At 46.9% G+C, this 12,591-nt stretch overlaps 2 protein-coding genes across 6 annotated transcripts in view; one reads left to right on the top strand and one right to left on the bottom strand.

Moving 5' to 3' along the window:
- Window positions 1-8,247, top strand: part of SPATA21 (spermatogenesis associated 21) — a 39,220-nt gene extending 30,973 nt beyond the window's left edge. The window contains exons 12-14 of the mRNA XM_068537503.1: window positions 6,505-6,680; window positions 7,497-7,674; window positions 8,190-8,247. Of these exons, the coding sequence (XP_068393604.1) occupies window positions 6,505-6,680; window positions 7,497-7,674; window positions 8,190-8,247 (412 nt within the window). The remainder of the gene's footprint in view (window positions 1-6,504; window positions 6,681-7,496; window positions 7,675-8,189) is intronic.
- Window positions 4,505-12,591, bottom strand: part of SZRD1 (SUZ RNA binding domain containing 1) — a 31,797-nt gene continuing 23,710 nt past the window's right edge. For all 5 annotated transcript variants that reach the window (XM_068538986.1, XM_068538987.1, XM_068538989.1 and 2 more), the window contains one exon: window positions 4,505-12,161. In XM_068538986.1, the coding sequence (XP_068395087.1) occupies window positions 12,059-12,161 (103 nt within the window). In that variant the 3' untranslated portion in view covers window positions 4,505-12,058. The remainder of the gene's footprint in view (window positions 12,162-12,591) is intronic.

Below are 12,591 nucleotides of genomic sequence, written 5' to 3'. Positions count from 1 at the left end.
TGGGTTTTTTTTTTTAATTAATTAATTAATTAATTAATTTTTGTCTGCATTGGGTCTTCGTCGTTGGGACTTCGTTGCTGCACATGGGCTTTCTCTAGTTGCGGTGTGCGGGCTTCTCATTGTGGTGGCTTCTCTTGTTGTGGAGCTTGGGCTCTAGGTGCGTGGGTTTCAGTAGCTGTGGCATGCGGGCTCTAGAGCATAGGCTCAGTAGTTGTGGGGCACAGGCTTAGCTGCTCTGCGGCATGTGGGATCTTCCCGGACCAGGGATCGAACCCGTGTCCCCTGCACTGGCAGGCGGATTCTTAACCACTGTACCATCAGGGAAGTTCCAGTTTGGTGGTTTCTTACAAAACTAAACAAACTCTTACAATATGATCCAGCAATTGTGCTCCTTGGTATTTACCCAAATGAATTGAAAACTTAGTCCAAACAAAATTAACTGTGCTACACCTATATAGTGGAATATTCAGCACTAATAAGGGCCATCAAACCATGAAAAGACAGAGGAAACTTAAATGCATATTGCTACGTGAAAAAAACTGATCTCAAAAGGCTACATACTTTACAGTTCCAACTATGTGACATTCTGGAAAAGACAAAACAATGGAGACAGTAAAAAGATCAGTGCTTACTGGAGTGAGGGGAGAGGGAGGGAAGTGGAGCACAGATTTTTAGAGCAATGGAACTATTCTGTATTACCATAATGGTAGATACATGTCGTTTCACATTTGTCACAACTCATACAATGTACAACACTATGAGCGAACCCTAAGGTAAACTATGGCCTTATGGTAATAATGATATGTCAGTGTAAGTTCATCAGTTGTAACAAATGTACCACTCTGGTGGGAGATGTTGATCATGGGGGAGTCTGTGGGTGTGTGGGGGGGAAGGGCAGCGGGTATATGGGAACTCTCTGTACCTTCTACTCAATTGTCTGTGAATCTAAAAAAGTCTATCAAAAAAAAACTTAGTTAAGAAAAAAAAATACACTATAAATAGAAGGTACCCCCCCCAAATTAATTGACCATATACACTTGGGTTTACCTCTGGATTCTTTATTCTCTTCCTGTGTCTATATTTCTGCAAATACCACATAGGTCTTGATTACTGCAGCTTTATAGTAAGTATTCAAATCAGGTAGAGTAAGTCCTCCAAGTTGTTCTTTTTCAAAGAGTTCTAGATCCTGTTCTATTCTAGGTCCTTTGCATTTCTATATAAATTTTAGAATCAGTTTGTCAATCTCTATAAAAGAGCCTGCTGGTATTTTGCTGGGATTGCATTGAATCTACATGTTCATTTTGGGAGAAATGACATCTTAATAATAACAAGTCTTTCAGTCCATGAACATGGTATAACTCTTCACTTATTTAAGTCTCTAATTTCAGCAGGATTTTGTAGTTTTCAAGATGTAGATCTTTTACATGTTTTGTTGAATATATCCATGAGTAGTGATAAGGTGCTGAGAGTTAAGACCTCTGCAAAGCATGAGAGTTCATGGTTAAGAAGCTTTAAAATATATATATATAAATATCCATAAGTATTTCATATTTTATACTGTTGTAGATGTTTCCATTTTCCAATTGCTCATTGCTGGTATTATAGAAGTATAGCTTATTGTTGTATATTGATCTTGTATCCTATGACCTTGCTAAACTCACTTATTAGTGCTGGTAGCTTTCTATAATAGATTTCTTAAGATTTTTACACACACAATGATGTCATCTGTGAAAAAAGCTTTACTTCTTCCTTTCCAATCCATTAGCATTTATTCCTTTTTCTTTTTTATTTTTTTTACAGCCAAAGCTGCTGAAACCCCTTCTTTAACCAAATTCTCATTATAAAGGCTATTTTTAAAAAATTTTTATTTATTTATTTATTTATGGCTGTGTTTGGTCTTCGTTTCTGTGTGAGGGCTTTCTCTAGTTGCGGCAAGTGGGGGCTACTGTTCATCGCGGTACGCGGGCCTCTCACTATCTCGGCCTCTCTTGTTGTGGAGCACAGGCTCCAGACGCGCAGGCTCAGTAATTGTGGCTCACAGGCCTAGTTGCTCCGCGGCATGTGGGATCTTCCCAGACCAGGGCTCGAACCCGTGTCCCCTGCATTGGCAGGCAGATTCTCAACCACTGCGCCACCAGGGAAGCCCCCTTTTTCTTGTTTTATTACACCAGCTAAGACCTTAAGTAAAACAAAAGTGATGACAGCAAACATTTTTGCCTTGTTCCTGATCATAGGGGAAGCAATCAATCTTTCGCCATTAAGCTTGATTTTAGCTATAGGATTTTTGTAGATACTTTTATCATGTTGAGGAAGTTCCTTTCTATTTCTAGTTTGCTGTGAGTTTTTATTATGAATGGGAGTTGAATTTTGTCAAATGCTTTTTCTGCATCTTGAGACGATTACAAGGTTTTTCTCTTACATTCTGTTAATATAGTAGATAAAACTGATTTTTCAATGTAAAATGTATTCTTTGGAAAAACTCCACTTAGTTGTAATGTATTACCCGTTTAATATATTATTGGATTCAACCTGCTATTTTGTTAAGAATTTTGGCACCTATGTTCAAAGGAGATATTGGTCGTTAACGTACCTTTTGGGTGATATCTAGCGTTCCTGTTAGTATAATGCTGGCATCATAAAATGAGTTACGTGTTCTCATATCCTGAAAGAGTTCATGAAATCTTGGTATTCAGTCTCCTCTAAAGGTTTGATAGAACTTACAGTGAAGCCGCTTGGACCTTGTTTTCTTTGTGGGGAGGTTTTTTTGTTTGTTTTGTTTTAATTGAAGTATAGTTGATTTACAATGTTTCAGGTGTATAGCAAAGTGATTCAGTTACATATATACATATATTCTTTTTCAGATTCTTTTCCACTATAGGTTATTACAAGATATTGAATATATTTCCCTGTGCTATACAGTAGGTCCTTGTTCTTTATCTGTTTTCTATATAGTAGTGTGTATATTTTAACCCAAACTCCTAATTTATCACCCCCCCTTACCCCTTTGGTACCAATTAGTTTGTGTTCTATGTGAGTTTATTTCTGTTTTGTAAATAAGTTCATTTATATCATTTTTTAATATTCTACATATAGGTGATATCATATGATATTTGTCTTTTCTCTGACTTACTTCACTTGGTATGATTATCTCTAGGTCCACCCATGTTGCTGCAAAAGGCATTATTTCATTCTTTTTTAATTCCATTTTATATTTTATCATCTTTATCCAGTCCTCTGTTGATGGACATTTGGGTTGCTTCCATGTCTTGGCTATTGTAAATAGTTCTGCTATGAACATTGGAGTGCATGTATCTTTTTAAATTAGAACTTTCATCTTTTCCAGATATATGCCCAGGAGTGGGATTGCTAGTTCATATGGTAACTCTATTTTTAGTTTTTAAAAGAACCTCCATACTGTCTTTCATAGTGGCTGCACCAATTTACGTTCCCACCAATAACGTAGGAGGGTTCCCTTTTCTCCACACCCTCTCCAGGCTTTCTCTTTCTTCTTGGGTATTTTTGGCAGTTACTTCTACATAATATGGATGTACTACAATATTTTGGTTAATGATTTTTAGACTTGTATCTACTGACTTCTTGTTATGGTTAAGAATTTAGCTGTCTGATACAACTATCCCCTCAGCTCCTCCTTCCCCATTCAAATATATTATCAATTTTACTAAATGTTTGGGGTTTCTAATATTATGGCTACACAATAATTCATAGCTGAGCATTTTTTATATAATGATTTCATTTCTTGTTTTTTTTTATTTCCTAAAAGTTGACAATTGCCTTGATTTTTTTTTTTCTTTGTATTCATTGACAATTCTTGTACCTTCCTAGAGCTTTGTTTTCCTTGGAGACATTTTCTAAGTAATTCCATTCTTCTCATTTTTGGATTAATTTCTTCTTAGGCATGCTACAGGGCCGTCACCTTGGGAGTTTGTTGTCATCCTAGGAATTCTTTCTTCCTTTCCTCTGGAATTCTGTCTACTGGATCACATGTCTTACTTTTTCTTGGTTTGCTTACTCTTTCTTGGTTTGATTTGCTTTTAAAAAAAAAAAAAAAAATGGGAGCATGTTTCACCAGTAGCTTTTTGGGGTTAGAAAGGCAGTAATTCAGCGACAGGTATGGGAATGCCAGCCCTTGAAATTTCTGTCTTTTAAGCTATAGTGATCCAATCTAAACTGGTTGTCCTCTATGGCAGTTGCACTGCCATTGTGGGATCTCCCTTCACCATCTTTCTTTAACTTTTGTCTTTCTCCTGTGTTAGATCTCTTATTTTCTGTATGTATATCTTCCTTTTCTTTTTTGGTTTATGCCCTCATTTTGGAAGAACATGCCCTCCAGTACCTTCTTGAGAAAGGATGCATGGAAGGCAAGAGTTTTGAGATTTTGTATGTCTACAAAAGTGTTTGATTCTACCATCACACTTACTGAATAGTTTAGCTAGGTATAGAATTCTAGATTAGTGTATTCATTAAGGAATAGACCCCAATGTACTATAGTTAAAACAATATAGTTTATTTCTCTCATATTGATGGCTTGGAGGAAGCAGGCAGGAAGGCAAGGTTGCTCAAGCACCCAGTTTCTTTCCCACTTATTCTTCCACCATTCCCTAGGTCAATCCTAAGCCAATTTACCAGCAACACATCTAAATTCAAGCCCACAAGAAGGGGAAGGAGAGGAAGTAGAGAGCAAGCAATTTCCTTTAAAATTGTGACCGAGAAAGTTACACACACTCTGCTCATGTCCTGTTGGCACCTGTGGGGTGAAGTTATTTTCTAATCCATCTTTTTACTTAGGATGTTGCCTTTTCAGGTTCTAATTTTACACAGGGGTCTAGAGCCAATCTCCATTTGAGGGCTCTGGTATTCATTTTCTATTTTCTCTGTGTGAAGCTCATTAAAACCCAAAATTCCAGGCTTCAGGGATAGGCAGAGGCCCTAGCAGAGCCCTCCACTTAAGCCCTAAGGGCTTCCTGACACTCTGAGTAGCATGCCTACCCTTCATCACTGCCTACAAAGTCCCAGGTAGTCTGGCCCTCCCATCTTGCTGCCCATTTCTACCCCCTTCTCCCTCACACACAAGCTCTAGCCCCTCTGTTCCTAGAGCTCACCAAGCTCTTTCGCACCTCCTGGCCTTTTCGCAAGCCATTCCCTCTGCCTGAAAGAGGCTTCTTCCCAATATCCACTTAGCTTGCTTCCTCCCCTCATTTTGCTCAAATGCCACCACCTCGAGACTTTCACTGACTACTGTGGACAAAATAGCTCATCACTACCTCCTACTCAGCTTTTACTTTCTCTCAGAACACCCATCACTCCTCACATGGTACCATAATTTATTTACTTGTTCATGGTCTGACTCTCCTACTAGATATGTGCCTAGGTAGTTGATTTAGAAAGTGATACCAGGGAGCAGAAGTGAGGGAAGGGACATGAACACAGAAGGAGGATAAGCCAGTACAATGATGTACTACTGAGTCAACCATCCCCAGGCTCTTCTGAGGAGACTATGAATGGTGGCTCAGAACCGTCAGGGGAAGAGAGAGGAGCCTGTATACCTCAGCTGCTGGTTCCTTTGTCAAGGGTGCCCCACACAGGTGTTTAACTCCCCTGCACTTCTGGGGCGCATATGTGTCAGAGAGGCTCTGGAGCAAGCAGCAGGAGGTAAGACCTGAGGTGAGACTGTGCCAGGTTGTCCCTGTGCAGAGCTGGTTGAGGCCCACGTAGAAGTGGTTGCTGTGACAGTGGCTGGAGTAAGAGGTGGGGCTGAGAGATGACACAAGGACCTTATATGAATATCTCCTGCACTGCTCTTTCCCAAGCATTTAGGTGAGTGGCCAGCATACAGTAAACACTCAATAAATATTTGAATGAATGAATGAATGGTGCTGCAGTCTAGTGGGGAAAAGGCAAGTAGTGATGAGTTAAGAATATTAAGTGGGCTGTGATAGGGTTAAGTACAAGTTGTCAGGGGGCCTATAGTGGGAGCCTAACTCGTCTATTGGAGGAGAGAGGACTTTCTGGAAGAGATGGCCCTTAAGCTGCAATCTGGAAGATGAGGAGAAGTTAACTGCACAGCTGGCTTACAAAGCACTTGCACATCTAAGTAAAAATACCAGTGACAGAAATCATGGGCAACATTTACCATGCTCTTTCCTTGAGTCAATTTGCTGAATGCTTAATGGGTCTTGTTATTTAATCTTTGTTTTTAACCTTATAAAAACGTTGACTGATCTGCTTAGAGAAGTCAAGTGACTTCCAGTGACCGGCAGAGATAACCATTTCCCCCCACTTCACATAGGGGTGACTGAGGCCCAGAGCAGGGCAGTGACTCGCCCACAGTCACAGGAAGTTAATGGTTTAGCCAAGACTAAAACCCAGATCTCTTGTGGCCCTGCTCTTGAGCTGGCCAGACAGAACAGGGGCTCAGGAAGAGTAAGGGAGGAGGAGGGTGAATTAAACACGGCCAGGCTGAGCTGGGTGGCACTGCCTCCCCAGCTATTACCAGAAGAAGCTGAAGGAAGGCACCTGTAAGGCCCAAGAGATGGAACCGGCCATTGGCCGGCTGCGGTCCCGGAAGAAGCTTCCCTACAACCCGCAGCAGGCAGACACCTTGGAAGTCCCAGAACGAAGAGCCCTCAGGATCCTGAGCCAGCTGAAGCAGCAGAACTATGGTGAGGGCCCTGGGTGCCCACACAGCCAGGCCCAGGAGCTGAGACATGGTTTCCCACTTTGGGCTTAACTGTGTGCCATCAGCCAGCTGGCTGATAATCACCACCCATCTCCAGCCTTTCGCACACTCTTTCCCCTGAGCCTTAGCCCTGAGCACAGGTTGGTCCCAAGAGCCTGGACTGAGAAGGAAGAGTGCTTAGCAATCCCACCTCATCATTTATTGAGCACCCTCTGGGGTCACTCACTGTGCTAAGCCCTTTGCAGACGTGCTAGAATTTAATCCTCATAATCACGTATTTACCCCACGTATTCACGATGAGAAAGCTGAAGTTTAAGCAACTTGCCCAAGGCCCCACAGCTAGCATGTGTCAGAAAGGGGAGTTTATACCCAGGTCTGACTCCAAAACCTGTGCCCTTTTCTCTGGGCAAGGTTGCCTCCCCATAATAGTAGACTTCTACTGTGTGCCAAGTGATGGGCTAGAAGCTTTCCAGAGTCTTTAGAGTGTGCCTATCAGACTCTGCCAGGACTCATCCCAAAGACATGTGCTCCTTTTTAAGCAGGTATTAACCCTTACACTGTTCTCAGCATTTAGCTGAGTGCTTTGCCTATATTATCCCTTTAATCCTCATCATCAACTCTGAGGTGGATACCACCATCAGCTCTAGCTTATGCAGAAGCTCAGAGAGGTTAAGTGACTTGCCCAAACCCACTCAGGTCGTTATGTGGCAAAGCTGGGATTTCACATGGGTCTGCGTGCCTCCCAGGGCTGGACGTGCTCTGAAACATTCCCCTCTCCTGCCTCTTCCACCTTTGCCAGCTGCCAACCTGCAAAGCCCCTATGCCCAGGTGCCTTGCATCCCGCTCTGCCCACGGCTGGACAAGAATACGGTCCGCCGGAAGCAAGGCAGCCACTATGTGCTGGAGCTGTGTACCCCCACCAGCCTGGGCCCTGACACCCGTAGCCTCTTCTTCCAGACTGGATCTCAAAGAAGCAGGTGGGTACCCAGAGGGCAGGGACCCCAGCCCAGGCCCATCCACCTCCTTCCTTATGAAGTCCCTGGCCTAACCCAAGGGGAATCCATCCTTCCAAGAGATGCCTCAGAGACTGTTGTTCCAGGGAGGAAAAAGGGAAAGGATGGAAGGGGGAAGAAACTAACCTTTGAGAGTCTGTGTACCAGGTAGACTGTTCCTAAGTCAGGGTACTTACGCCTTTCTGTGCCCGGGACTCGGTAGCACTACCTGCCTTTCTCATGCAGGGGGTTTAAGTCCTTTGCCCGAGTCTGATTCCATGTTAGGAGTAGTAGGAAACAGGCTTAGCAGCTGGGTGGAGGGAAGCTTCCCCTGCAGCAGTCCTCTTCCAGGCATCCTGGGATAAAAGAACACTGGACTTGGAATCAGGCCTCTGAGCCCGACTGCTGGCCCCATCACCTCCCTGGGAAGGACTCCTCTCCCCTTGGGCACATGGGGTGGCTCACTTCCTCCCACCCTTCTCTTCCACCTCTCTCCCTAGGGAACCCAGCTCTGACAGCCGAAAGTGGCTCAGTTCTGTGCCGGCTCGAACCCACTGACCCTGCGGAATCCTGACTCTGGGCAGCTGTTCAGGGCCTGCAGACGGACGGGTCATCAGGCAGGGACTGCTGCTGGATTTTGCTTTTGTGGCCTGGTAAGCCAATAAACAACAAGAACCTCAGCCCCTGTGCCTGGTGCCAGGGAAGGCCCCAGGCTTTCTCCCTTCCACTCGGCTCTCAGAGCGGAGGGCCTCAGCCTCCCTCAGGCTTCAGCGCCTCTGAAGCAAGACTCGCCTCAAAACCCTGCCGAGGGTCAGGAGTCCTGCTAGAGGTGGCCCTGGGTTCAAAGTCTTGACCTCCTGTGCACTCTCAAAGCACAGAACTGGGACTGTCCTCAGATGGGTGTCTCCACGCCTTGGACTAGGAGCCCCATAAGGGCAGGAATTCTTTCCCACTTGCTTGAAGGGAATGGTGAACATAAGGGAAGTACCTGGGAAAGACCCTGGCCCCTAAAACAGACAGACCCTGTGGAAGGGCGGGAGGGGCCTCAGCCATACTCTCACCAACAGAGTGCCAGGACCCAGGGGTGCCCTTCCCTTGGAGCCTAAGCATGTGGGTCTGTGGCCCCAATCCATACACCACCCCAGTCCTATTACTCAAAGAGAGAGCCCCTCCCTAGGACTGAGCAGAGATAGCTTCCCAGTGGTTAAACAAGCAGCCAGAGCAAGAGGTTAGGAGGCCAGAAACTGAAATGAGGACAAGGTTCTGACAAGTTTAAAACATGTATTTAAAATACAATTTATAAAATGCTTAATCTGCCGACTCAGGAGCCCGCGGTGCGGGGTGGGGTAGGGTGGGCAGCTACCCGCTAGACCAGCAGAGCAGGACTGCAGGGGTGCGGCCCTCCCTCCCATGCCCTTCTGTTCAGATACCCAAGGGGCCCATATGCACCCCTGGGATCACATGGCCGAAAACAGGACCCCAGAGGTTTCCAGAGTCTCTGCCTACCAGGGAGGCTGGGGCAGCCCTGCCGGCCCATCCCTGAGCAGAGCATCCCCAGATGGGGCAGAGCAGGGTATGGCTGGGCTAGACAGGGCGGGGTGAGGCAGTGGGCTCTGGAAGGGGCTGATGGTAGCAGATAGGGTGTTGCCTCCTGCCTGCAGGTGGGGAGCACCCTGATTGAGTGGGCGGAGAAGGGTTGGTCACCAGGCCCAGACCCCCAGCTCCTTTGGTTATAGGCTGACATCAGAGTAGTGGCTCATGGGAAGCGGTTAGCTGGAAGGTCTGAGGCCTGGCTCACAGAGTCAGGGAGGAGCTGGGGGAAGGGGACAGTACCATGAAGGCAGATAAAGGGGCAGCAGCCTCAGGTTTCTGCCCCCCACTCCCCTGGGGTTTTCCAAGCCAAAGCCTGCAGCTTACTTTTAAAAACTTAAAAAAAAAAAAAAAAAAAAAAAAAAAGCACTTAAGGAAAGTTACAGACAACTACCCCCCCCACAAAAAAAACCCAAAACACCCACAAACACACACACAAAATCCAAACCGTTCTCTCATCTCCCCTCCCACCTCCCCCCAACACAATAGTTTCCTGTTTTCATTTCTTTCTCTTTAAAATTTTGCCTGTCACATCTCCATCTGGGAAGCCAGGACATGACCGCTGATGGGTGGTGGCAGGCACACAGCGGGCAGAGCCCCATCTTTGGCCGGAGGGAGGTGGGAGCATCAGTCCCCACTACATCCTCGATCCACAGACACCCATCAGCCAGCCTCCCCTTGGATCCCACTAGAGGAGGGGAGCAAGAACAGGTGGTCCCGACGGCTGAGCAATCAGCACTCTGGCCTTCCCACCTGGCCCACCTCTGTACCTTCTCCAGCTGAAAAGGAGAGTCTCATCTTGGGCCAGAAACCACTATTACATGAGGGACGGACACTATCCGTTTAGAATGCGGAAACTTGGTCAGGGCAGTGGAACTGTAAAGACAGCAGCAACCTTCTCCCTTGCCCACTCCTGGAGGTCATTTCCCCTCAGAACAGCATGTGGGCACCATTCAACGTTCTGCGGGTTCTTACTGACTGAAGCTTTGTTCCAGCTCTGCTCACGGACAATATCCTGGCTTCACACAGTTATAAGCCTGTGCTATGGACTAATTACTGACTTAACCGACAGCTGACCTTTCCTCCTGATGGGAAGATGTAGTGGGCCAAGGCTTGCTGGGCCCGGCTGACATCCCCACAGGGCAAGGCTGAGAGCCAGCAAACCAAAGGCGGAGTGAGCCTGCAAGACCTAGCTTGCCACCTTGGCCACCGCGAGCTGCCCTAATCACAAATGTCACACCAACCACTCCAAAACTCATCTGCTGAGCAAGGAGGCCGTCTGGCTGGCTGAGGGACATAAGGCGAAGTGCAACGGAAGAGATCGGAAAGCCTGAGAGGGGCCAGAGTGTACACACACAGCTGCTCTGGGCTGGGCCCCCTAAGCCTCTTCCACCTCAAAGAGCCAACGCAAATCTCCAGGCTCCAAAGGCAGAGGGGAAACTGCCTTCATTCCAGGCCCTTGCTCTGGAAAAAGGGGTCGAGGGTAACCTAGGCCTATGGGGAACCAGTCTGTCATTACCAATCTTTACAACACACAGCTTGTCTTTCCCCAAATGTTATTCAGAATGGTCTGCTCCCAAGGCAGTGATTTCACAAGGGAAATGTACCGGGTAGAGTTACTGAGCTGATGCCATCAACAGAGATGGCACTCCACAGACCCTTGAGAGTTCTAAGCCTTGCTGGAGTGGGAAGACCCACCTACCTTCTGACCACACTCTGCAGGAGGCTCAGAGTCCTGGAGTCAGACTCTCTCCTGGCTTTCCTTGTGCTGACAGCAAAATACTGAGCAAGGCTCGCAGCCTCACTCCTAAAGCCCGGGAGTGCAGCCTCACTCCCTGCCCTCTTCTAGAAGTAGTAAGCCCAGCTGGTAGGGAACCACCCTGAGGGGTTTTGGAAGGGAAAGTCTGTTCACTTTCCCTATCTCCCAAAATACTAAAGGTGAGGGGTTGGCACCCTCCCCAGGCTCTCTGAGCCTACAGAGCTAGCCCAGTCTCCAGGTAGGGCCCAGATGCTCTGGGACTTAGCTGGGGGGAGGGAGGTATAGGCATGGGGTGCTCATCTGTCCTGGGCTGCAGAGCCCTGCCCCTTTTCTCGGCGGCAGTAGGAATACAGAAGCTAAGCTCACCAAAATCCTATTGGTTAATGTTTCTAGTGGATTGCCCAGAAACATTTTTAAGTAGACTACCAAACTACCCTTTCTCAATTAAAAATTCATTAAACTGCTAAAACCCCTCCCATGTACTTTTTTTTGCAAATCAAATATTTGTATAAACAAACAAAAATAGGAAGGAAAGAGAAAAAAAAAAAAAAAAAGAAAGGATATTTTCAAAATGGAACTTGCTTTTAAGTGATGAAGACATGCACTTGAGGGTGGGTGGATGGGAGTTCTCATTTGTGGTTTGAAATCCCAAATTAATGAGCATGATAAACTGTTATTGCTGGCACTGGCTTCACCCCAAGCGGCCAAGCGGCACTGTCTGACTCTACTCTGAGTCCTTGGTGGGTCCCCCCAACCCTCCTCTAACCCCCACCCTTTCCCTTTCCCTTGACTTGGGACAGCCCTTGTAGACGTGCCAATCACAGTGGGAAGGGGGGGGAAGGGAGGTCACAGTGCATGGGGTTCAAGGTCACAGTGGGCGGAGCAAAGGGGATCACAGTGCAAGTAAGTCAGGTCGTTCCCTCTGCTCAAGTCCAGCTGTCTGCCACGGCAGTGCGACCCGCAGCGGACGACCCAGGAGGTGGTGACGGCGGTGGCGGCGGCATCCTTCCCTGCCCACGTTTATCTGCGCTGTTTGAAGCCTTGTGACCCATCAGGACCCAAAGGCTGTCTGATCACATTGTTAGGCTGCCTGCTGTCTTCGGGTTGGGAGATCCTGGTTGGCCTGAAGGGAAGAAGATCAGAGTGAGGCCTGAAAAAGGGTATAAAGGAGGCCCGCAAATCTTAAAATCAACCAATTCTGCACCTGCGGCAGAAGTCACAGTGGCTATTAGCCAACTCTGGCTCTCTGAGCCTGCTTCTTTGGCAAGCAGACTCAGTGCAGCTCCAAGCTGGGAAGCCCCTGAGAGCAGGTGGGGTGGACGGTCCATGTTCACCTCTAGTGCCTGCAGCACTCTTCCCCACAGGCTGGTTCGCCATCATTCACCCGGAGGCAGAGGAAGTGCTCAAGGGCCCATCCTGTACAGAGGCAGTGACCGTGGATAGCACATCTTCCACAGAACTCCATGGCACAGACTCCCCAGAGGTCGGGCCAAGGTAAAGACCTCTAACCAAGAGCTCATCAGAGTGACCTGGCACCCGCCACTGCTGCTCTC

Source organism: Eschrichtius robustus, chromosome 3 (genome assembly GCF_028021215.1).
Source record: "Eschrichtius robustus isolate mEscRob2 chromosome 3, mEscRob2.pri, whole genome shotgun sequence".
In the NCBI taxonomy this organism is placed as follows: domain Eukaryota; kingdom Metazoa; phylum Chordata; class Mammalia; order Artiodactyla; family Eschrichtiidae; genus Eschrichtius; species Eschrichtius robustus.
This window is presented reverse-complemented; position numbering and strand designations above follow the sequence as displayed.